General features: G+C 36.5%; 1 protein-coding gene across 1 annotated transcript in view; it reads right to left on the bottom strand.

Annotated features, from left to right (window-relative positions):
* UPF2 (UPF2 regulator of nonsense mediated mRNA decay) overlaps nt 1–26,888 on the bottom strand; it is a 53,616-nt gene that overhangs the window by 3,205 nt on the left and 23,523 nt on the right. Inside the window, exons 11-21 of the mRNA XM_066318821.1 lie at nt 25,989–26,105; nt 20,847–21,032; nt 20,102–20,305; nt 19,213–19,488; nt 17,639–17,822; nt 15,430–15,569; nt 14,295–14,399; nt 13,279–13,377; nt 12,431–12,598; nt 7,895–8,036; nt 4,152–4,272 (exon numbers count right to left, since the gene is read on the bottom strand). Of these exons, the coding sequence (XP_066174918.1) occupies nt 4,152–4,272; nt 7,895–8,036; nt 12,431–12,598; nt 13,279–13,377; nt 14,295–14,399; nt 15,430–15,569; nt 17,639–17,822; nt 19,213–19,488; nt 20,102–20,305; nt 20,847–21,032; nt 25,989–26,105 (1,742 nt within the window). The remainder of the gene's footprint in view (nt 1–4,151; nt 4,273–7,894; nt 8,037–12,430; nt 12,599–13,278; nt 13,378–14,294; nt 14,400–15,429; nt 15,570–17,638; nt 17,823–19,212; nt 19,489–20,101; nt 20,306–20,846; nt 21,033–25,988; nt 26,106–26,888) is intronic.

Raw genomic sequence — 26,888 nt, 5'->3', positions numbered from 1 at the left:
CTCTTTGTTCTCTCTCTCCCCTAATCACCCAAAACCACAAACAAGCAACAGAAAACACCAAGGTGCCCATAAAAACCTATCACATCTGACTTACCACATTCCATACCGTGAACATCAAAATTCAAATAAATCACAAAAGCTGGACTCACCTAAGTAAGAGAATCTTAACTTCTGCAAGTTATTTTATATTCTTATCTATCCATCAAAAAACAAACACACACAAAAACAAAACAGCCAACAAACAAACACACACCCAGACAAAACAAAACAAAACCAAACCACAAAACAAACCACACACAAAAGAAAAAAAAACCTCTGACTAAGTGAAATCCAAGTCAGTGTGTACAGTAGGTTGGGAGCAGGGAGGTGTTTTGGGGATTGGTAGCTGGTTTCCAGAGGCCCACAAAGCTCCAGGTGTTTTTGGCAGGTAGTTATTATTTATATTGAAAGAACCTTTTCAAACACAGCAGTCTTTCTAACTGAGCATGGCTTACAAATACAATTTTGCCTTCCATTCTCTCTAAGCTGAAATACAATCAGCTGTCTCTCCAACTTTGCTGTCTGTCACCCAGCTTGCAGAGCTCAACAAGCACCTGAGGCTTTTCTATTCTTTTTTGTTCAGCTCCAGTGCAGTCCACCAGAAGCAGCTGCAGGATTTGGAGCCCCCTCCCGTATTCCTCCCTTTGCTTCCCTCTCATGAAACAGCTGGAAAGGGGTTTGGAATTTCTTAGCTGTGTTTAAAAGGCTCATCTCAGTAAGAAGTGAATTCAAAGCTTCATAAAGCAGTATTGTCAATGCATCAACTTCATGACAGGTGATGCATGAATTGTATTGGTCCAGTGGCTGAAAGAGGAAATCATGTTAAATTCACATCTCTTCTTATTATCTAAACTCTGATTTTTTTTCAGCATTAATGCAATATTCTTTATGATGAGAATATTTAGCTAATAAAATCCCAGCATCCTGTTATTACTGTTATGCTTCATTTGCCTTTATTAAATGGGTTAGAGAAATAAGTCAGATGTAAACAGGAGATCTGAGATCACTATTTAACTTAAATATGATTTGGTTTGCCAGCCTATACCTGCACCCTGCAGGGGAACTTTGGACACAGGCAGGCCCTGTACTATACTTTCAAAACAGCAACAAATTTTGAGGCTGCTTCTTTTAATAAGGAGAGGTTTAACAAGATAAAACCCTTGGTAAGACCCTGCTTCACAACAGAAGAATTACAGAGAGAAATTTGACTTTCTTGGTAATCAATGTTTTTAATATGATTTTATATAATGTGGTTATTCTTACTTCATTTTTAAAACCAAGCTATTTAATGGATCACAATCCTCTTAAACAAAGGAAAACCATTTTATATTTTAAGAAGCTGTTCATAATGGTACAAGTCTATCTTTATGATCATCCCATCACCAAAAAAATTTACTTTAGTAAATTTTGTGCTTCCTGAAGACAGTAGTTTAATAGCCTGAGAGCCCAGGGCCTCTCTAAGCACGCGAATTCTACAGAACTGGAGGCAAGAGAGAAAATTATTTTCTTCCCAGTTCTGTTGAAGCAAATCAAGGAACCCTACTTTTAATGGAGTCATAGTAAGTTATTTTTAAGGCCAATCAGCCTTAAATGTACAAGTCCCAGAAAGAATCTCCTCCTTACAGGATCAGCAGGTCTCAAAACCTGAGGCAATACAAGCAGGCAATTCCAAACCAACAGGAATAAACTCCAATTTTGGATCCAGCATTTAACACGTACTTAATAATAAGAAATCTGACAAAGCTTGTAAATCTCACTGCATTTACTTTAGTACAGAACAGGGACATTAAGAGTGGAGAAATAAAGTAAAAACTGCAGATGATTTCTCTTTCTGAAAAAAACATATAGAGAGCTAATTGCTTAGTGAGATCCAGTTGTTAAAGGCCAAAAACATATGGAAGCACTCAATGCTACCTTCATTAATTTCAGAAATGAGCTGTTATGATAGGTAGATTTGGATTTAACTTCGTAGAAGGTGAAACACAGTGCTTAGGGCACGTTTAGCAACACAAAAGCAAAGGTAAAAACAACAAATTAATTTCTCTGCTCTCAACACTCCCTGAAATGCAAGAAAGGCCTCATTCCTACCTCAGTTATCAGAACCTGTCATACTGGACATTTCAGCAGAATCAACCAGGAGATTTATTTACTTAGACTATTCCTAACCTCAAGAATTTTAAAATAAAAAGTTGCGTATCTTACAGAAAGCAGAAAACTATTATTTCCAGAAAGTTTGAGTTATTTTACAAGAAAATAAGATTTCAGTTGTGTTCATGTACAAAGAAGCCGCAACACAACACAGTGTCCTTATGGAAGTGAAAACATCTGCGTTACACCATTGGTTCTACCAGGTGTGAATGTGAAACCTTCTCTACACAGATATTAAGAGCTGAGTTCCTATCTGCTCAGTGAGATCCTCCAGTGTCCTCAGAATCCACTGGGTAACTTTTTAACAAAGCATGAAGGGAATCTGGGCAGAGACTGCAGTGCAACTTTTAAATTTAGAAGACAATTTCCAATATATCCTACAAATCAGAGGCTCTAAGAATGTAGGCAACAGACAATCTCTGGCAGTGGGAAGCCATTGGTGGAACCACAGTCTGCAATAAATAAATGGAGTTAGGAAAAGTACAAGTCCCTTAGTGCAGGCTGAGATGGCTCAACCCATGCATGACTGCCAGGCAGAGCACTGCAGTACACCACAAATAAAATATACCTGCTCAACAAACTTCCTGGTCTCTGTTCTAAGGAGCTTATGGATTAAAAGGAACAAAGAGTAAACTCCATAAAAAATACCTACATCAGAACTGCAAGTGCATGGCACTTGAATAAGCAAACAGTACTCAAACTGTTTGCTGGATAATGTCTGACCTACTTCACAGTCAAGTCCTACATTATATTTTCCCTACAACATCAGAATATAAAAAGTTTTCTAAAGAAAATAATTTAAAAGAAATCTACAGATATCACATCTACTGGTCTGGCTGTTGTATTTAAAGAATAACTGCAGCATGCAGCTTGTGCCTGAAAGAACAGAAGGCTGCAGCTGTAAATTAAACATCTGCAAGTATTGGTGCAATTCAGTGTACCTGAACTCTCTGTATTCCTAAAATGCCATTAGGTCACAGTGATATGAAAAAGCTAAATGGAAAGCACTGCTCATTTTAATAAGTTACATCTGGTTGATTGTTTAAAAACATTGATTTTAAACTGCAATCTTCAAAAAAATTTTTTTTTGTACAAGCAGTGTCTGTATGAGGTCCCAATGGAGTGAGTGATCATCAGGACATTATCAAATGATCATAAATATGTAACACGAAGAAGTTGGAAATGCTACTGTAACACAGAAATAGTACATTACATTAGACTTATTTGCAGTTTACAAAGACAGATCCATTAGGAGGTAAACTGCCCCTTCCCAGTTGCTGCTCCCATCAATCCACCTTCAAAATTAACTTGCAAAGAAAACAGAAACATGAAAGCAAGTCTGCATTTCACCTGAAACTCCGTCTACTCAAGTGTGTGCTGCAGGGCTAATATAATAGTTTATTTGCCAGCTTACTCTGAGTGAGAAAAGACACGCACTAAAGCCTCACAACAACTATTAAGCTATTGGGAATTACTCTTTTCCTGTTAGTGCTGGTTTTGGTATGTTCTTGCACACCATAAATTGAAAGTTCCTCTCCATCTTCCCCACCTTTACCATATTTACTTTCCATTTAGGGCATCAAATACAAAGAAATAGCTGTCAAATTCACCTCACAGAAAGAGCATAGTGAGAATTTCTGCAGATACGGGAGGTGGGGGGGGGGGGGGGAAATCCTCTCCCTTTCTCATGGAGAGAGTAAACTTGCATCTTTCCACCTACAACAAGAGGCTCAGATTCTAGCAGCGATTTCACAACTGAAAAATATTCTTTTGGCTTCCAAACTGTCACGGAGGTACAGACACTGTGTTAGAAGCACAAAACACTGCTTGGCATTTTAAGAGAATGCTTTAGAATGGAAACGACTGCCCAAGCACTCACTACAGAGATCATTATCTGTTTCAATTATGAAGGTAATTACTTGCCTAGAACCAGAATTACCACATTTAAAGGAAGATTGTCCTACCTCCCACCGGTTTTAAAGATTAGATCTGCATTAGGTGCTCCCTTCGGATGCTGGTAACGAGGCCGCCGCTCACGATTAGTATTTGCTGGAGCTGGACGCTGTGCCAGAGACTGCAACATTTCTGGGATTTCAGGCAGAAGAAAAGTAAATAGAAGAAAGTTAAATACATTTTCTATGCATAATTTTACTTAGGAATTTACATATGCAAATTTCACTGCCATTTACACTTACACTTTGCTGTAGAGTTAACACTCAAGTTATTCCACGAAAGTTAATTTCAAGAAGTTACAAATTTCACCCACAGCTTTGATAAACCCAAGCTAGCCCACAATGTGAACTTGCATTTCCAGATGTTCCTGCAGAAGGAACTGCCAGCAATGGTTTTCATCACAGATGCTCAAGAAAAGGCCTGCGACCTCTTCTTTCTAAACATATCAGTCACCACTTTCTTCACGGATGATCAGGAACAAAGACTCACAGCAGCATGAGTGGCCTCAACATTAAATCTCCCTGGAATAGTAACAACTGGACAATGCTGCTGCCAATTAAAAGACTCAGCTAGAAACCTGTCCTAAAATTAGGCATTGCCAGTCAGGCATTTAAGTCTAAGCTTGGCATAATTGGATCCTTTTCCAGGGAAGACAGGCACCTGAAGAAGGTGACTCAGCTGACCTACATTGCACCAGCTGTCCCATGGATGGAGTTTTTCACTTTATCATCAGTGGGAATAATCTGGCTGCAAAAAGCAGCTCACACTACCCAGTTTGGCCCTGGACAGCCTTGTTTTGGGCAATTTAAACTGGGATAGAATTGTATTTTGACATTTCTAAAACTTTTTAATGACAAAATTTTTAATGATAAAGAAATGTTTCTTTACCAGGCTAAATTAATGCTTATTAAGTAGCCAGTATAATTACAGATACATCATAGGAGGTAACCTCTGCCAATCTGTTAATGCATCTAATGGAAAGTATTCCTACAGTCCACCTGAGCAGGTATCTACATTACTCAGCAAAGAGACAGATGGGATAAATGAAGGGGAAAAGTGGAATAAGCTGTTAAACAGATTATGTTTGAAAGTCTGCTCTGTCTGGTTCTCTAATCTCTGGTAATCTCATTGGAGACACACACCCATCACCTGCTGCACACACACTGCTCTCAGTGGGGCCCAACTGGAGACTCTAATGAGGCTCCCTCATTTAAAAAGTGCAGGTGAAACGTTCAGTAAAGTTATCCACCCAGTCTTGGAGAAACTGGGAAACTGTGACTGATTTAATATTCAATAGCTGCAGTCAGTGACCCTTGTATTCATGTTCTGTACACTGAATTCAGAACCTGGCAAAGGCAGCCACTGAACACACTGACAGCCCATGTTTGCAAACATCATGAAACATCAGCATTCCCTACAACCCCGTGTGCCAGGAGAGAGCTCTGGGGGCAGGCAATGAGGAGACTCAGGAGGAAAACCACATTAGGGTCCCCTGCCAGCCAGGTGTGAGCAGCAAGCAGTGAATGAACAAGCATGTGCACATCTGCCCCTTCTGTTTCCATACAGCAGATGAAAAGAAATATGGCACTGGGAACTTCAGAACTGGAGAAGGTGACAGAAGGCAGAGATGGCAGTGGAGCACAGTTGTGTTTTCTAGGCTTTAGGCACATCACCAAACCTCCTTGGTTTTTTAGTGAAGAAAAGAATATTCTGCACAGGATGTATCAGTCTAAGTATCAGTCTAAACAAGAGAACCACCCAAGTTCCTAACAGTTCTTTAAATTAAAAAATGTTTGTAATATAATAAGCTTTTCTGAAACATTAAATCATTATCTGATACTACTTTGAAGTCCACTGATGAATTTCCATCTATTAGCTACCCTGTGCAGATGAAAAGAATAACAAGTACATGTGCAAACGTTGGGACAGCCCTGAGGCACTCTTCAAGAAATTGAGAATTCTTCCTTCCTTGGTAACTTCAAAGCTTAAAACAGAAATTTAAACCAAACACTTTCATTCAAAGGGTAGGCACCAACTTGTCACAGACAGGATGACTCTTCAAAAGTAACAATCAACTGCACAAAATCTAAATAAAAAATTGTTCCAAAGGTGAATGCAATTTGGCCTGTTTATTTCAGCCTGATTAAAAGGTCCTTTTTAGTTTGGTTTTACGCTGTATATTACCCAGATTAATAAGATGCATCAACAGCTGTTTTAAAAAGAGATGTCAATTATGGAAAAACCTCTCTCTTTTGTGTTGAGTTCCATCCTGTATTGTTTTATACACATCAGATAAATAAAAATCTATGAGAGAAAAAAAAAAAAAAAAGCCTATTTCCAGTTATCCATTTGTGTCAGTTGTCTGATTTTGCCTAACAGAAATAAATAAATGTGATCCTTTTTTGGATAAAAAGCACAATTGCTTACAATAAAATCCTAGATTAAACAGGTTCATTTTAGATAGCAACAAAGACATACAACAGGATATAAAACCCAAATGCCTTGACCAGTAGAAATAGCACAAGTATCTAATGAAGAAAAACCTGCAAAAAGTTTGAGAGAAGCACTAAAATGTCTAATTCTAGAGTCTCTCTTCCTTTTTCACAGGTGAATTTTTAAGAGTAGAATGTTTCAGGAAAGTTTCTGAGCTAATTACCTAGTTTAACACTGGGAATATATTTTATTACCATTTCAGAGCTCTGCAGACACTCACTTTGGAAGACACTCCTTTTTACAATGACAAGTCTAGTTCTGGTACTACCGAAGGTCTGCAAGAAGTACTGGATTCCACATCTTATTCCAAATTAGAACTGCTTTAATTTCTCACTTCTTGATGAACAATGGCCTTTCACTAAATAACTCAAATGAGATTTCCTACTAATTAACTACTTACACTGTGATTACCACCAGACTACAATATCTTTACAAAAAAGCAGAGCAAAAACTTTTGAGATGTTAAATGGCAACAGGAACCCAAGACATCAGTTTTATTGGTCTGGCTTTGTTTACTATCTGAGTAAGCCAAGGCAAGTTGAATCTGAAAAAAACCACAACCCAAAACAAACCACCCAACAACTAAACACATCATGTGCACCTGTTTGGGGACTATATGATCTGCTGTATTCACTGTTTGCTTCAACCAGTCCAGGTTTCAAAATGCCTGACTTGCATGTCTCCAAAAAACAAATTAATTGTATATTCTGTAGGAAACCCTCATTCTGTTAAAATATGCTTACACTCCAGATTTGAGGACTCCTAGAACCTAGAAGCTGAAGTAACATTTTGTATTTCTTAGGTGAATGTTACCTCAGGTTTTTCAAGTTCCAGCAAGACTAAGGAGTCTAAATATTACCAATATCTAAAATACCTATCATTAACTTAAAAGCAGAGCCTAAATTGCACAGAATTCATATTGTATCCAACTCAACAGCCTTGCAGTAAAAATCACATTGATTTTGCATTACCTTTATTTTAAAGGAACAACCTCAGTTCTCCCCCTTTCCCAAAATAAATAGAAATGCTGAAATTTGAGACCCACTTGAAAACTCCTTTTCATGGAACAGCTACAAAAACTTCAAGTATAAAGACCAGGGAGGAAACAAAGAATGACTAAAACCAGAATACAGGTTTCCTCTAAGTACTGCAAATCAATATTTAGAACTTCAGCTGCTAATCATCATCACAAATAACGCTTTCTGCAGATTCACAAAGGCTCCTCCCAAAATGAAAACAAAATACTTGGTGATTTTCTTACCCTGATAGTCCTCTTGTTCCTGCCTTTCATTGATATCCAAAGTGAGCTTTTTCATCCTCATCCTCTCCTCCTGTTCTGCTTGCTGTTGGTTCCAATGGTTTGCAGCAAGTTGGGAAGACATCGGTACATTCAGGATCTTAAACTGCAAATTAAAGTAAGTTTTTAAGTGCCCATCAGAGAAAAAACCCCAACCAATACAAAACAATTCAAAATACAGAAATGCTGTGGTTATTTCCAAGTTGTTTCAATGAGGTATTTTCTACAGACATTTCTACTGTGAAGTGTTTTGTTGGTTTGTTTTGAACCTCTGTTTCACATAAAGCAGCAGGAGAAAATGCAAGACCTGCTAAAGACGCAGAGAACACACAAAAAGGGCTGAGTCCAAAAACCTATTATACACAGTATTCGTGCAAACAAAAGTGACTGCCTTTCCCTAGGAAGGCACAGCCATATGCTTTACTTCTTATTTTCATACCAGCTGATTTGCCCACAGGGATTTGCCCTGGTCTTGAGATAGAAGTACCACAGCTGGCTCAGAAAGCTGCACCTCCCTCTTCAGGTCTCTTCCTCCCAAAGAGATGAGCCTCCCTGAGCAGAATTTCTACTACTATCCCTTGTGATAACAGAGGAAAAACATTTCAAGCATTTCAGACATTGCCTGGAAATCCCAGTACTTCTTGTTTTTGAGAAAAATTCTGGCTCCCCAGTGCTTCTTCTTAGTCTAGAGAAAACTACAGTGTCAGATTGATCTTTTCCTCCTCCACCATACCCAAATGTGCACACAACACAATCTGATTTCAACACCCATTATTTGATTTGCCCTAAGACATACCAGGTAAGCTTGGCACTCCCTCAGAAGTACCCTCTCTCTGAAAATCCAGCTAATATTTTCAGGAAGGTGTAAGGGAACATGATGACTTTCCCCCTAGACTCAGAAAATCCAATTTGTTACTTCTACATATCTATTTTTTTACAATTGTTCCAGATCAGAGAAATAATTCTTAATTTTATCCACAACTACAAAAACAGTTCTCAGAAAATCCTTAATGCTAAAGTTTGCAAAGATTTAGAAAAATCTCACTTCCTCCTTCAACTCCATGTCCTTTAGAAATATTTTTGTGCCATAAGATGGCTAATGCATTTTAAGGATAATCACTCTCAATATTCCATGAACTACTCTGAATCCTGCTCCTTGTTACTCGTCATGGAAGATCTATTTCCAAAGAAACAGAAGTTAATTCCTAAGTGTTCTTTTCTATTACACTGTCAAAATATGCAGAGAAAGATATATTATCAAATCCTCTGCTGAGAAGGTTTAAAGTAAAAGCAAAATCCTCACCATCTGTGGTTAGTATTTAATGCAATAATCACTGAACAGTCTCAAGGTATCTCAGAGAGCAATGCCCCACTAGCAGCAGAGTGATGAGTGTGAGAAGACTCAGATGAAGCACTTGAAAATAAACTGTTTGAAACAAAGACAGACTCTTGCAAAGACCTGAGAAAAACTTGGGTAAAACCCTACCAACTAAAGATGTATTTACACGAGATTTTTGGGGGTGGGGGCAAGGGTAATAGCACATTATATTGAATATAAATATGAGCTTGTTATTAGGGTGTGCAGGGAAGAACAGAAATGAAAATTGAAATTCCAAGAGCAAAGTAAGCTCTGGTTACTTATTGCTGAGCAGGCTGTGCAGGTTCCCAGATATCATCAAATGAACTTTAGGTAAACTACACAAATAACTAATCCATTAGCAGCATTTCGTGATAAAAATCATTCCTCAGCTTCACCATTAAGCTCCTCATCCATTTTAACTATTATGTCCTTTATATTTTATCTGTTCTATGGATTTATCAGCTAAATGGGATTGGTGTTTCCAGATGGGATGCTTAAAGTAGAAAAAGAAAACTGAACTACAGAAGGGTGCAAATGAGAGAAACAGATAGAGAAAAACAGCAGCCTGGCAATTAACAAAACACCACTGAGTCACTATCTCAAGGCAATCAGCTGCCACCTGAAACCAAGTCACTGATTACAATTACTACAGGATATGATGATTACTGAGCAAGTGAAACACTTCCGATTTGCAAATACTGCAGAGGTGTATCAAAAAGCTCTCATCAAACCTGTGAGATGGGGGAGGAGGGAGGATATCTCTTTAAAGATGTCAAACTGAAGGAAGATCAAAAATCATTATTCAGAAGACTAGACTACAGATTTTATAAAAATGCTATGAGATAAAACATAAAGATATAAACAAGATAAAACATTTCACATTTGACTATTCCATGGATATTGTCATTCTTTTATGGAGCCTTGTGAAAAATCTTTCAAAAGGAAAGAAATCTTTTGTCTTAGGTAGTAGCTAAATTTCTCGACTTTCCTTTTACTGTCTATACCTCATTTTAGTTCATACTACTTGGCATAAAAATTCTTGGTTCAGAAACACCAAATGGTATTAGATACAGCTGAGCTCTCCTCTCATGGCTTATGGATAAATCACAAAGCCATCATCTTAATTTCAAATAACCATGTTAGGTTCTACTGCTACAAGTTTTCTAAGTCTTGAGGATAAAATATGGTGTCCTTGTCACAATCAGCCTGTAACCACCATGAATTTGGATATACACAGATGGTAAATAGCAGTCAGTTGCTCTTGTATTACACTTCAAAAAAACTATTTGTCAATGCTGCACTAAAATCTGGGTGGACACTGACACATGAAATGAGTGTTTGGCAACTGGGCCTCCACTACCAAATGTTACCCCCAGGAAGGAAGCATAGCACGACCCTTTTTTCCTAACATTTCTTGTTTCAGGAGAACCACTGACAAAGAACACAGAGACTGAAATCATTACTAGCAGAGCAAGCAAGTAGGCTGATGTCATTTATCACTCTGGTGACCATGCAGATGAAGCTACTTACAGCCTCATGCCAGGTTGCTGTAAACTTCTTTCTACTGTAAAAGCTGCAAGTTTCCAGCTATAACTTAACAGTGAACTATGCATCCCTCACTTCAAAACTCATTGCACACTCTGCTCATGCAGATTTAAAAAAAAATAACCATAAGAAGGAATAATTATTTTCTTTTCAACTCCACCTCTTCTTTCCTGCTTATTTTTCTATTAAAACTCTGTACTAAAACACTTTTTTTTTTTCTGAATACAGAACTATGGACAAAGAAGTCTTTCATTAATTCAAGAGCTGAAGTAGTCTATAAAGCAACTGTTTTCTACATTTCTAGAAACACTGAGAGGAGTTTTGGCAGGAAGAGCCTACTCCCAAAACCAAATATTGGGGGAAGAGCAGGGAAAACTCCTGAACAAGTTCTGCTTTCTTTCTAAATCACATTTCTGCAATATTTTCCCCTTTACATAGAGTATGAAGATCCCAAAATTCCCTGTAACTGTAGCTACTCCTAACAAATTATCCTGAAAAAGTTAAACAATATTTTTTTAAAAAATGGAGTTCCCTTAGACCCCTTCTCAGACCAATGACAACAGTTAAAAATCTCCCACTCAGAGTTTTTGTATATCTTGGTATACCACATTCAAGTTCCAGGAAAACAGAAAAACCACTTCCTACATGGATTTTTGAAATGTGTTTCATATGAAGGAAGAGAAGGAGCCTATTTCAGGTTTATGCACCCAAACAGCTACACTGCTGTCACAATTTGGGTAACAAATGTAAAAACCAAGTAATGACATGGATCTAAACACTTGAAAGGCTCAGATACATCGCATGAAATAATGCCTTGGGTATGCTTTCCACATAAATTCAGAGTAATTTATGTTTATCATTAAATTAAAAGGTTTCTTTAAAAGCCCTAAACCCTTACAAGAAATACATGTGGAATGTGTTAGGCAGACATTTGTGTACTGTGCATTTGCTGAGCTAGGAAAATTCAAACATACACTGGAGAAAAGAGCCAAGACTAACATCGAGCTTAGCTGCATGAAGCAAGGAGTTAGTTTGTTTTATCAACCTGATTTCTATTTAAGTTTCTCCAAGAGATTCACTCTGTGCATTCTGGAATAGCCTCCTAACAGTGTGTCTTCAGGGATTAGGACTTTTTTCTTCTTGCAAGTTGAATAAATTCAACCAAGTGGCAGTTACCTAGGAAATGGAGTTTAGCAATGACCATGTATTTTGATATGAAGCTGAAAGTGTTTTCAAGAAAAGCTGTAGAATCTTAAAGATTCTGGAATATTCCTTTTTTCTTTCTACTCCTTTCAATGTTCAGTGGCAGTCCACCTTCCACAACTATATCTAAAATACATGCAAAGACATACCACTGAACTCCTGGTAGGATCACCAAATGTAAATAGTAATAGTATAATTTGACCACAGGATTCTTCTACATCATTTCTATTAACAACCAAGAAATCCAAGAAATTATATATGGTATTTTCCAAGTGTCAAAATGAAGTTGTCTAGATCTGATTTTGAGAAATTAAAGAAGAAATAAAAAAATTCCTTGTTACTTTTTTTGACGTGAAAGGCCTTTATTTATTTAACCAGTACCTATACCTTACCTGCTGTTTGTTGCCTTTTCGTGTTAACATGACAAATGGCATTGTGTCCCCCGACTCTGACTCTCCTTCCCCACCTCCAAGTGGGGGACCCTTCTTCAGCTGACTTTTGAGATGCAGAGGAATAGCAACATCCAGCTGATGCACCTTAACAGATTCACCACTCCGTTGCTAGGAAAAAAAGAAGTGAATTCTGTAAATGCTCAGATGCTGACACAGTCAGTCAGGCTGGCAACATCCAGAGTTTCACAACTGAGAAAAGGTTTAACCTTCCAGGAAAGCGAGGTTATATATGAGTACATTTATTAGGCTTACTATATTTTCCTTTTGTTTTCTTTGCTTGTGAAGAAGAAAATTACAGGGCAATCTCTTGGGAAAAGAAATCTAGAGACCTGATGAGATACTTTGTAGAATGTACACTCTTAATTCAAGATTTTTGGGTACATCTTATTAATATATTTATTATATGGGGTTGCTATGCTCAATCCTGAAATATTTACCACATGTGACTAAGAAAACAAAGTACTAAAAGCTTATGTAAATTTAAATGTGTCTGCATTTTAAGCCCATTAAAACCTAAGATACAGTCAGAAGTGTTGCACAGTATCTGCTGCATTCATTATTCATTCTGTAAAATATATGTCAGTATATCATGTTTTCACTGGGCAAACAATACAATTAACAGCTATTTTAGTACAAGCCAAACAAGTCAACTGCAGAGAAGAGGCCAAAAAACCAAATATCTTCATCCCTTTAGTATGGTTACCTAAGCATTAATCACTTACTTACTTAAGGAAAAAAAATCAACTACAGTCAGCTGTACATTAAATTAAGAAAATAACTATTTATACCTGAAGATTTTCCAGCATCATTTTATCCAAGGCCTGAATGAAGTCCTCATCCTCTGCACAAGGGACATGCTTCAGTCCTCCTCCTTTAATCATTACTTCCTATTGCAATGGGAAAAAATTGTCCATTACATCAGTTTCAGAAATATGAATATTCAGTCTAGAAGTAAGTGGAAAATATCTTTATTGCTTCTATATCATACAAAATCAAAAGGTTTATAGAACCAAACTGTTCAAGAAAGAAGATTTCAGCCTTGATTATCTTCTTGAAAGGCAGATTTACTGATTTATGCTCACTCATAACATTCTGACAGACTTTTGTGTGTGTGTGCAGGTGCATGAACACATTCATGATGTGTCAACAATAAAAAAAGTCTATCCTCAAGACATCTATTTCAATTAAATTAATTTCCATTAAGTCAATGAAGTTAGATGGTATTTTCAAGACAAAGGCTACTCTTCAATTATTTGGAAAGCACGACATGACAATAAAAATGTCAGAAGTCAGCACCCCAGCATGTTGTCCTATGATGCTCATTATTTCCTTACTATGTAACTGCAATTCAGGCTCAATCAGATGGGCTCTTGAGCTGCAAACATTATAATCTGTCAATCCCAAATCTCTACTGTAGGAATTTCACACTTCTTGGCTTGTCTCTCTTCTGTTTTGAGATCTAGTGAAGTGTAATTGCTTACCTTGTTGTATCCTATCAGTTTGCTACTATTGCTGGCATTGCAAAACCATCATTTACACACTGTTTCCCAGTCCAGCTACCTGGGAAAGCTCACAGCCTTGTGAAAAAAATGCTGTAGTAAAATTTGACAGCATAAAAATTTTCAAAAGGTAGTAACCAAAGTTTGCAAACTTATGAAAATAAGCTATAAAATGTATTTGAAAGATTAAGGAAGTCTCCTTGCTATATTTTCCCAGATATTTTATGAGCAGCACTGGCAAAAAACATTGAGTAAAGAAAACAAGGATGCAAATTCAATTCACATATCTCCAGCTCAATACATACTGTATTCTCCTCGTCGGTTTCATTTTCCTTATTGGAGTCTGTAAGATAATCGGTGTTTTCCTCCTCCTCTTCTTCACCCTCTTCTTCCTCATTGTCAGAGCCCTCCTGAAAAATTCAATTTTAACTGCTGACTATTTCAAAACAAGAAGGACAGCTGGTTCCTCAAACATTTTCCTAAACTCTTCATGTTGCTTAGTTAAGTCTTTGTAAATTTGTTTGGTTTTTATTTAATGTTTGAGTCTGAACTCACTCAGCTTTATTACTAATTTCACAAACATACAGCAGAACACTGGGAGTAGTGACTGATACACGCTGCCACTCAGAGGGAACTTCACAAGCAGGAGGAATAGATTGGCAAGAACTCATGAAGTCCAAAGAAGGAAATACAAAAATCTCCAAAGGTGCCTTCCCCACCCTGCTCCTGTTTCTGATTCTATTGATACTAATTATGGGTGAAGGCACAAACCCAGCCAAACTTCAGGACCTTTAATGCTGAGAGACATCTTTTGAAAGAAAGCTTATTAGTAAATCAATCAGCCCAAGCATTTGAAGAAAAACTGTTCTCTATTTCCTTGATGAACTCATTTTCTTATTACAATACCATTATCATGTCAACTTTGCTGTGTCATAGTGACAAGTCAGAATTTCTATGTACTTGTGGGTTTTTTTATTGGCCCCACCATTTTTGATTGAAAATATTATTAGCACAGTAAATAAGGAAGGTTTTTATGCTCCATAAATCTTTTATTTATTCATATTGCATAGGTATACTCTGAACACCTGTTATTTTTCCTAATGGCTGCTTTGACATTTAGTCAATACATTTGCTCCTACAACAGATAAAGTCATCTGAAAGTGACTTTTTTTTTCATGCCAAAAGCTGAAGGTATCTTCTTGCTGAGAAGCAGCACATACCCTGAGCAAAGCTGCCAGGTTCAAGCTTCTGCCAAAATAAGGAACAAACCTCAGACACTCAGTTTTCCACATACACGGAACTGGGCTGGGAATATCAGCACTGGCTGGGCTGTGCTCACCCAGATTTCACCAGCTAACTCTGACTTAGAAGGGCTTCAGAAAGCAACAAGCAATCAAAATTACTTCTTTCACATGAGGCAAGGTAAATGATTAAGTTCACCTCTTCTTCTGGCTCATTTACTTCACTTTCATTCCCAGATTGTTCCTCTGTCTCTGCTCCACCTTCCTCCTCTTCTTCATCCTCTTCCAGATTCTCTCCTTCCGTAATGGAGTCCTTGGAATCTTTGTCATTCACAATTCCTGAAATTTGGAAAAAGAGAAAGATTTAGAACATTAGAAGACATATAACCATTCAATGTGGAAGATCACTTCCAAAGTCCATTGTTACTGAGCACTAAAATTTCTCACTGGTCATAATAACTAACTTTAGAATGAAACATTTCCTTTACAGTTAGCTTAGACATAAAGGGTAATAATGTCCTGTCAGAAATGGAGGAAAACTTTAGAGAGAATGTTTAGCATCTCCTAGAGAACAGAAGAAGCTGTGCAAACTGCCTCAAAACATCCTCTAATTAAATGTAGACCCTACTGAAACACATAACAAAATCTGACAAACTACAGAGACTGCACAAAACCAGCAGAACCCAGAGGCCTGAAGCCTCTGAAGTCTTTGCTGCAGTACTTCCCTCTACTATCAATTATCAGTTTTGAAACAACAATCTGCTCAGCCTGTAATAAATCTTTATGACTCTCTCCTAACGCTCTGAGGTCATACTTGAACCTGTGAGGATGTAGGTGCCTATCTGAAATCTCTGGGAAAGCAAAATCTCTTCCCCAAGTACTATCTAGTGTGCTCATCCTCCTTGCAGACAGGTGTGACTGTTCTTACATTGTGTGTTTAGTTCATCTTGCAACCTGTCTTGCTGACCTGCTTGCCTTCTGTCCTTCAAGATGTTTCAGTTTACTCTGTGTGTAAAATATTAAACATAAATACCTCCTTTCTTTCAGTAAGGCATCCTTCAATCTAATACCATTATCTGTACCATTTCCTCAGAAGTGAAAAATTAGTTTTAGCTTTTTCCAGTGTTTCAGTGTCCAGTTTAGTTGCAGACATAGATTTCAATCAGAATGTTTTTTAAGAATTGAGGATGGTTTGATTCAGGAAAAAAACAGGATCTATTTTTAGAGAATAATTATTGCAATATTTAAGTCATCCAATGCAAAATCCCCAAACTTCCAGCACACATTGCTCTCATACATTCTTTTTTTTCTTTTCTGAATTTACAAAGCCACGTAGTCCTCCAGAGGATTGCTGATGTCAGACTTCTAGGCCACTGTTTTTTCTAGGAATTTACTGAGGAGTCAACACAATCACTATTTAGGTCGCATTCCTTTTTTAACATTAGACCAACTGCACTTAGGGACAGCCATTAGTGTGAAGTTTTGTGAAGCTCCTGTTATTTGCAGGAAGGAAATGCTGAGTACCTTTCAAAAGAATATTACAGTTTGTATAACTCTTGGTATATTTCTTCTTGGTTATCATTTGGAGACCATGAAATACATAAGTTTAGATCACACCACAGGGAAATTCTAATTTGCTGTTCAGTTACTCCGTAGGGAATTTCAAGGCATGTCAATTAAATAAACAGCATATAAAAAAAAAAGTTCCTCCTAGAACAGAAGTTGCAATCTTTTATGTGGCTATTAGACATATTCATCCCACTGAATTCAAGAATTATTCTTAAAAATTGAATGTGTCCAAGTAGGTGAAGTCCTCTAATTAACACTTATATAAAAGTGTAAAATTTACATATAAAATCTTTTAATGAACAAGCTTGTTTTCAAATACAGATGGAAGATTAGAAAACAACTTCATTTAACAAGTAATGAGCACAGTAGCATCCAACACTTTCTAAGAATGGATATGTACAAGAGGTTTAAAGGTTAACATGATGATAAGTTCCAGATACTCACTAATCAGTATATTTTCAAATGAGCTGTGCTGCCAGCCCAACTGTTTTCTCCTGAAATTAGTGTGATTCCTACATTTTTCTGATTAAGTTAATGATTTTCTTCCTCATCATTTGCACCATAGGACTCCATAAATTAATACACATAGACACTCTTCTGCTCTCCAAGTACTATCTCATTTAGAGAATTGACTATTTTTTACAACATCTACTACTTTAGAGTTATGGAGACTCTGTATGGTATTTATAATGATTAGAAAGAAACATGCAAAAAAGTTAAAAAAATATTTCTATTGTGAGAATAAATTATCATAACAATAACAACAGTTATCCTATTACCATCAAAGAGACAACTTTAAGAACTACAGGAGTTGTCAAAACATTTGCACATTTTCTTACCCAGTTTTATTAAGAATTCTCGTTCCAAGTCTTGCACTTGTCTGACAGCTTCTTCCAGAGAATTGCAGAGCTTTATCTTTGGTCTCAGCAGTTCCAGTGTATCACTGATCATATAGTCTATGTCTATAGGAAAAGGGTGGTCTTTTGTCCAAACATCCAGACTTTTTTTCCACCACACATAGCGCTGGAATACCAAATATCGAAATCAATTATATGCACACTGATGTTTATAAACCATTTAAGTTATGAAGTTTTAAATACCTTGTCTGTACAGTAAAAAATGCAAAAGCTTTCATGTCACTACTTTTCTATTTCATACACTACTGGATATTCTGATATCACTAAACTGGTTTGATAACACTGGATATCACAAACATTAAGAATCATAACTACTGTTACAAGTTTGAAGACTGAACAAAAGAGCCCTAAGAAGAAAGTGTCTTCTCAGGGTAAACTGCTTCAACAAGAGATGACCACTTAACATCCAGCCAGCTTTTGATTCCTTCCCCCAACTATTTTCAAGAAAATGAATTACCATATTATGGGGAAAAGTGGGGGCGAAACATTATAAAAAAAATCTTTAGACTGCAGCCAGCTTCAACAGCCTTACTGAGTTTTACTACAGCATCACAACAAATTCACATATACCTCTTACAATGATATTGTAAAAAATAAACGCTGATTTTAAGTGAACCTAACAGTAGAACTTGAGAACTAAGATACTGCAAAAATTGCATGTGAAAGTGAAGTATTAGTAACAGAATCTTACTTAAGAGATAACATGCTGAAGAGGAAGGCTTGCTGAAATTACGAGGTGTAACAGAAATATAATTACATCTTCCACAAAACACTTGTTTTTGCATTTAAAAATCAGACCATATCATACTGTAAGCAGTCTAGTCTAGTGGGAGGTGTCCCTGCCCATGGCAGAAGGTTTGAACAAGGTGATCCTTGAGGTCCCATCCAAACCAAACCATTCTGAGGTTCTACACTTCAAAACATCATTTTACACCTTGCATGGAGATGGAGTGATTTGTATCCTTAAGGTTTGAAATAAACGATCACTTTGATTTTTTTAATACCCTTGTTTTAGTAAAAATTATAGAGAAAAACAGAAAGAAAAAGAATTTAAATTCAGCAAGTTTTAGCATGAATTCCATGGTCTGGAATTCCTCTTTTCAGTGTTTAAACACTCATTATGAAATCTTTTCCCCACTTCATTGCATTTATTGAGCCAGAACTTTCTTTGCTGCAATTTGTGTCCATTACCTCTCAATCTTTCACCTTGCATGCCAGAGAAGTATCTGATTCCTCTTTCTCTACAAAAACCATTAGCTGAGGACTGCAGCCTAAATAATCTTCTCTTCTTCACGTTCAGCAAACCCCCATGTGAGCAATGAGCACCTCTTGATCATTTTGGCATAAGTCAACATATCACTTGAAACTAAAACTCCTACCAGACAGACAAGATTCTACAATGTATGGTGCTAGAGAACAATGAGATAAATACATACCAGGCTGACTTATATTAGCTTGCTAAAGAACTTTAGAGTTCTGCATAAAATTTAGAATACCTGAAAATATACAAGGAAGCAATCAAGTTTTCGCTTGCTGGATCCTCTGTCAAAATACTGCCCACAGGTATCGAGGATAGTACAGACGAGTCTGATTCTGAAAAGATGCTCTGGAGGGTCCAGTGGACTAGGACTGCCATCAGGGTTCACACCAAACGAGGTGAAGGAGTACAGAGTTCTAAATATTACAGCTGACTCCACCATTCGGTAATTGTAAAGCTCCCCCAGAAACTTGGCACTGCTGATCCGCCGTTGGTTGAATTTTGGTTGATTAACCTTTATCACAAAAGAACAAGAAAATTCACTCTATCGTGCAGACACAACAGAAAATTAAAATGCCCAAACCCAACCAACCTTTTACAAAGGAAAAAAGTGTATAAAAAAGTGGACAGAATTTCTTATAATAAAAGATGGTTATTTATGGCTACATCCATTACAAGAAAGTAAACAGTAAAAAGTAGTTATGAAAGCTGGTCAGCTAGTATTTCAGTTTCAACACATTTAGCATACACTCCACCTTAAATCTATGGTGACTTGTCATCACCCAGAGAATTCTTGTCATTATAACAGCTTTTAAAGTACGGACCGCTCTCCAAAGTTATTTGAAGTTGTGTAAATCTGTCTACACTGTCAAAGAATAAATTCTATGGCCCTACTATGATAAGAGAGGCAAAACAATTGTCTAATGTAATGTTGTTAGTTTGGTTTTGTTGGGGTTTTTTCTGGTACAATTATTCCATTAACTTAAATAAACCTATACAAAGCAAATAACTGAGGTAGAAAAAAAAAAAAAAAAGAGATTCCAATGATTCCTTTCTTTAAGCACAATTATTTTAGTTTTACTTCATAAACAGATGAGTATAGCTTAGCAAGGATACTGATAGCTTACCTCCATTCCTAGTCGGATATCCTCTAGCACTCCATCCACAACATGAATTCCAACATCTTCCTGGTAAAGGACCAACCCTGCTAAGAGGTTGGCTACACAGTGAATACTATTATATTTCACATTCCAGATGTTGATCATACAGCATATAACATAGTCCTTAACTTCTGCATCCTGCCAAGGCAGCTTGCGCATCTGTCTCAGGACCTAAACCAAATTTTGAGACAAGCTTCACATTTTAGCAGGTAAAATATCAAGATGCTCCCTGTCATCCCCCCTCTCTCCTGGTTGGGATGAAATCCCTGTTAGCACCTGCAAACAACCTCATTCTCCCTCCCAGGCACCCTCCAGACCAGCAGTAGCTATAGAAGGCTTTATGTACATAACCCAAGTGCTATCCTTGAGCTACTGATCAAGCTGTCCAAGGCTGTTCCCTAATTTGCTTGCTCTTGCAGTCCGTATTTAACTGAAGCCTTTTGCCCCTTACTCTCCCAACACAATCTACAGAACGCAATGATTCTAATCTCACTCTCCCTTTTTTCAGCATTTGATGCTGCTGAGAACACAGGTCCACAACTGGAGCTTCACTTGTCCCAATAAAAGGAATTAAACCCCTTTATACATGAATATAAAAATGATCCTCTTTCTTACAACTGAAAAAACCATAGCTCTCCCCCAAAACCTTTTCCAAAGTTACCACTACTCCACTTTCAGTAAAAACTGTATTAAAGATCTTGAAAGGATTTACCTTCTCTGTGGTGACCTTGGAGAGATCCTTGTAAAGAAGCTTACGGATATATTCCTGCAAAGGAGGACGTTTTTTCTTCACAGTTTTTTCAGCTGGAGGGGGATTACAGTAGTAATAGGCATTTTCTACCATTGTAACATAGCGTGCATCAAGATGCATTGCTTGTTTTTTCCTCATCATTTGTTCCTGGAAACAAATGCAAATGACCAGTTAAGAGATGCTGACATACCACGTTTTCAAGCCAAAGGCTTTTAGAGTTACATTTGGGATACAGTAAATATAAAAGGTTGCAGAAAAGTAAGTTAAAAGCTTGGGTAGAGAGAAAAAAAGACAAAGTACATATATATGGCTCTGTGTTGCTCTTTCCATGGCCATTTTTCTTTATGATCCCTATTTTTATAATGGTTCACCTGTGGTAAAAAAAGTTTTGGGAAAGTATTTTAAGATTTAACTCAAAATCTTAATGCTACTGTTCAGATAAATGGGTCATAAGACTAATAGGAACTCTGTTTAAAACATTATTTAACTAGATATTTAACTAAAGCAGCTGAAAAACTGATGTCTTGGCACAAACACAGTGAATCATAAGACTGACAATCTACTTTTTTCATCATCACGTAACTCCACAGAGTTTTAGATGGTTTCATATAAATTTCCAAAGATTTAGACAACAGAATTTTCCTTATTCCATGCTCCATTGCTGCTGTTTATCCAAACAGAATTGACTGTAAGAAAAATAGTATCTACTATAAAATAATGTTTCAGGAAAAATCAGGCAAGTAAGAGTCAACACTAATTGTGGCGCTTAATTGTCAAGATTATCGTGATTTTCCTCATTCAATACAGTCTTTTCTCCACATTTCATTTTAGCTATGTAAGTTAAAGTTTATTTTGAGGTTTAAAAATTCATCTAAAAATTCTTTTCAAAAACTAAAATAGCAGATCTAATTTGCAGATTTTTACAGTTGAGGATGAGTGTAATTCCATTATTAAATACTTTTTAGTTTGTATCTGTGTATTTATATGTGTATAGGTGCAATTCTGCATATTTTGATGTATATCATATGATGACCCTATATATTCTAAATCACTCTATGGTGGTTCATCAGGAAATTGCACTTGTTTAAAATTTATTATTTACTAGAGGCTGGCTATACAGTAATTTAAAACTTCAAACAGATAAAATTAATATTTTAATTATTTTTTTGTCCTCATACAAATGTTATTACATCCATTCAGGCAATCCAGTAAACCAACCAAGAGTCTAAACATCCTTTGATTAATAGTGAGAAAGCACTGTTTTTCATGCTGGTGGCCTTTCCACTAAACCTGAATAATTTAAAATTTCTTTTACAAGGCAGTGATTCAGTTCAACTGAAATGTCAATGTACTCAAACAGTTCCTTTACCCAGAGTTTCAGCTGCTAATTCAATGAGGAAGAGTAGCTTCGTGTAACATAGTAACCCATCAAATAATGTCATTTTCTTCCTGGATTTTAGTCATCTATCACCAGGAAGGGCTCCATCTGACACCAACCCTAAGGCATTTAATTCTTAACCTTTTCCACAACACAAATGGTCTTTCCTTTGATTCCCTGTGAGAACATTCCTTTCCAAATGGGAAATTTCTGTCAGTAGCAGCACATTTTCCTACTGGCACCTCACAGATGCACAGCACGTAACAACTGAGTACATAAATTGTTTCATGTGAGGAAAAAACACTTAAGAGTAGAAAATTCCCAAACATTACCATATATGTAAATGTTACCTTTGAAAATTTTTCATCTTTTCTAGATAGATCAAGAGAAAATACACCTTTGCTGCCTTAAAGGCATTGATCATGCTAAATTATAAATTGAAAAATGCAGTGGGTCAAAGTGAAGCACAACAGAGAAGATGGCAGAAGGGCTGGCAAATAACATTTTAAACCCCTAAACTGACGTAATTTGTGTCTTTTCCTGTTATAAAAATTGTACATTATACTGTAAATCATAGTTTATAATTAAAATGTTTCTTCCCAGAAGAGACAATATGCACTACCTGAAGTCTCAGCATCACTGTAATTTATTGGATTTTGAGCAGTGTGTGTTCAATCTGTAAGTGGATTGTATTAGTCTTAATCTCTACTTATTAAAAATCTTCAGCGTGTCAAGGAACTGTTTCAGTCTTTTTTCAGCTCAGACATCAGACATACAGGCAGGAAAGAGAAATCATAATACTACATCATAGTAACAAAAATCTTGATGCAATTCAGAAGAAAAAACCAAGACCTGAGGTCCAAAGTGCTTTAAGCTCATCAGCTACTTTGGGTCTTTGTTTTACTAGAACTACATAGGTAAATCATTACATTTGAAGATTAGGTTTCTGCCTCTCCTTTGATAAAAGCAGACCACAAACAACATTAAAGTATTCATGTCAAAATATTAAAACTGTTTGGGTTTATCTTCTCGGTGAGTAGAAAAATCTCTCTGCACGTAGCATATATTGCAGAAGCATTTAAAAAGAATATCTGATGATCATTAGGAAAAAAAAAAAAGAAAGCAGTAACTAACCAAAACCTAAGCATCATGAGAATTCCAATTTCAGAAAGCATTTCAGCATGGCTGACATTTAAACATCAGATTATAACAAAATACTGAAACTGCTCAGCTCCTCCTTCTCTTTAATAAACCAGCATTGCTCTGCCCTGCTACTCGTTCCGACAGTTCAAAATGGAAATTTTTAATTTCCTGGAAGCACATTATTGTTATAGTGAATTAACACAGTTCTACACGAACTACATTTACTTTACCACAGCCTCTGCCTGTACAAACAACATCTCCCACAGTTTCAACACCACCAGTAAAAGCAGTCATACTAAGAAGGAAGTCACCTTGCAGCTTAAGTTCAGTATATTTATCAACACAAGCAATCTGGCCCTTAAGCTAAAGACAATTTCTCGGTTAAATGATTAAAAATGCATCAGGAAGCTTTTAATTCCAGAATTTCAAATATTCTTTCAGCAAGACCACAACAGCATAATACAAGAACTTGACGTTTTAACTTGTTTATGTTACATAAACATAGATCAAGATGAAGCTGATCTTCCTTTCAAAGCTCCAATTCAAATAATCCAATTCAAATAATTCATTTATCAACTGATCAATCCTACAGCCAATCTAGTTTTACGTTAGTCTTTTAAATTACATAAAGGACACTGAATTTGAAAGATTTGCCAAGAAGACCATTACTAGAAATAAACATTGTCCTAATAAAAGAACAATTTCTAAATAATTTGCAAAACATGAAGTCGTTCCACAAAACCAGGATATGATGACTAAATGTTTCTCTAGAAAAAGTTGCTTAGTGCCACTAAATTTGTGATGCCCTTATAGAACACTTTACTTCTCAATAAGTAATTTTTCTTTAATTACTTTTAAAATCCATTCTTAACTATGACTTTCTTTCACACCAGGACAAAGCACCATTGTCTTTAATAGGAGACACACAGCCTGTTTTGAATCTAATTACAAAATACATGGTCAGCAGTAAAGATTAGGGGCAATAATTATTTAGAGGATCAACAGGCCTTAATTCTACCCATAAGAGTAGATCAGCTTTACAATAGCTTAGATTTTTAACACAAGATTTTTATCAGCTTGCTTTGGGAGAAAGCTTTTCCACAGTTCACACTAACTTGTGCCATAAGACTATGATCCAATTTGTATAAGACTAGTTAAGTCAAAATTAATCTCTGTAGGTTTTTTAGGGGCATGTTAGAAGACGCAGCTATTAAGATAGATACAGGATATAAATCTATTTAGTCTATTTTACATCTTAATAAATAGATATTCCAAACTTATTTGCCATCTTCAACCTTCTCCTGGTTCCTCAACACATAAGAAAAAACCATTTAGCCAAAACCTTGTGAGGCTTTCAGCCTCAGTAATTCAAACAGGGTTTGTGGTTTGTCTTGCACTTCACACTTAAGCCACATTTAGCATTCATCCAGCAGATTCCAGCAACCCAGCTAATAGTCAGCATTTCTGTAGTGCATAACATTAGAAGCATTCACTTACAAAAACCAGTTCTGGTATAAGTATTTAATTTTTCCTGACTTCTAAAGTTTTTATTAACTACAAAAAATTGATAGCAATGAGTGAAATGTCTTTTAAAGATAATGGAATGAGGTTTTCAAGAGAAAAATGCTTGATTATGGAAAGGAATATATTTCACAACACAACACATCAGCTGGCAAACATTTAGAAAACTGAGATTCGAACCTTTCAAGATAGAAAGTACACTGCTACAAAAAGCAAGAGCCAAGGAACTGGCAGTTTTAACTTGCCCATCTCTTTCCTCTCATGACTGTACCACCTCAACAGATGTTCTGACATTCAAAGAGGTTCAGAAAAAAAACAGTATTTTGTGGACAGAAATTGTACAACAATTACCCCAAAAACCCAAATATGCAACTTCTTCTCCATTAAGTAGAGCATGAGAAGAGAGACCACTGGTTTAAAAGAAAGTGAATCTATCTTTGAAGATCTTTTTCAACCATGTCTGACAGTCTCTTGCCCTGGACACAGAGTTTTAGGATTGTCTCCCAAGTCAGCAAATATATTTTATTCAGTTCTTTTTATTTTTTATTCAGTTCTTGTTATTTATAAGTCTTTGCCAGTACTTCTCCAGACTTACAGATCCCAATTCTAATCTTATTTTAATTCCCAATCTCTGTTTCTAAAACTGCTTCTCTTAGTGTCTTCATAAACTCTTTTTTCACATTTAGAACCCCAGATCATTATACAGGAGATAGAAACCATCTCTTGCATAAACGTCTTCACTTCCAGTTGAAATTATGTCTGGTTCCATTCACCACTATTTTTCCCCTCAAACACTATTTCAGGCATGTTCAGGTACAGCTACAATATTCTTTCAACCTCATCCTCTGGGTTTGCCCAGTCTCTGAATTACAAAAGCAATAGCTTTTTACTTCAGAAATTCAATTTTTTTTTTTTTTTTTTTTTTTTTTTTACATTTTCTATCAAGTCATGAAGAGGTTTTTAGGTCAGCTGGAGTTCTGAAGAATAGTTCCAAAAAAGAAGTAATTGCTTCACGTCAGAACATGACACCCTCCCCCATAAGACAACAAGTTTTCTCTTACCAAAAGAACGCTGGTTCTTAAGTGAGATTCTGGTGATCTGAAGAGGAATCTTCCACAGGTTTCCAGCAAGGTACAGGCCATTTCAATATGGTGATGAGAGAAGTCTGACAGAAGCATCTGGTAGGTATTTACATAAAAGCACAGCTTGTTAAACATCTTTTTCAGCTGCAGAAAACATTAAGTTTTATCTACCAGACTGGACACTATGCTGGTGTTCTCAATTCTTTACAGAATAAATGTAAATGGATTTCACTGATCAGATGTTAGGATTGGCAAGGCCTTGGCACAGGTTGCCCAAAGAAGTTGCAGATGCCCCATCCCTGGAAGTATCCAAGGCCAGGTTGGATGGAGCTCTGAGCTATCATGTGTAGGTGGAAGGTGTCCCTGTCCAAGACAGGGGGTTGGAACCAGATAATTTAAGGTCCCATCCAACCCAAACAATGCCATGAATATTCAAAAGATTAATCCCATTTTTAAATTCTTGTAGTCTACAGACCCCAAATTTAGGCTTCAGAAGAACAGGATGTTTTGAAAGACTGGCAGAAAAAAACATCCAAACTACCCATTAATACTGCACAAGGGCACAGTAAGCTCAGAGCACACCTAACTGCACTGTTTTAAGTTAAGCAATAACTATAATTAATACAGCTTTGCATTTTACACCATTTTGTAGACAAGAGAAGTGAAATCATAAGTGATTATGATTTCTTTAGGAGTTCAGCTTTGGTATCTAACAAGTCAAAGAATAGAAACTATTCACATAGAAAGTGATGTTAAGATGTGAGTCTCAAGTATCTTTAATAAAAGGCACTTTTATTTTTTTGAACCTATTTTTAATTTGGGACTTGACTATCAAGGTTTGAATGTTTATCAGCATGCCAAGTGAGATGATGTGCCTAG

The sequence above is a fragment of the Sylvia atricapilla genome, chromosome 5 (assembly GCF_009819655.1).
Source record: "Sylvia atricapilla isolate bSylAtr1 chromosome 5, bSylAtr1.pri, whole genome shotgun sequence".
NCBI lineage: Eukaryota > Metazoa > Chordata > Aves > Passeriformes > Sylviidae > Sylvia > Sylvia atricapilla.
Note: the sequence above shows the minus strand (reverse complement) of the source record. Positions and strands in the feature narration are given on the sequence as shown.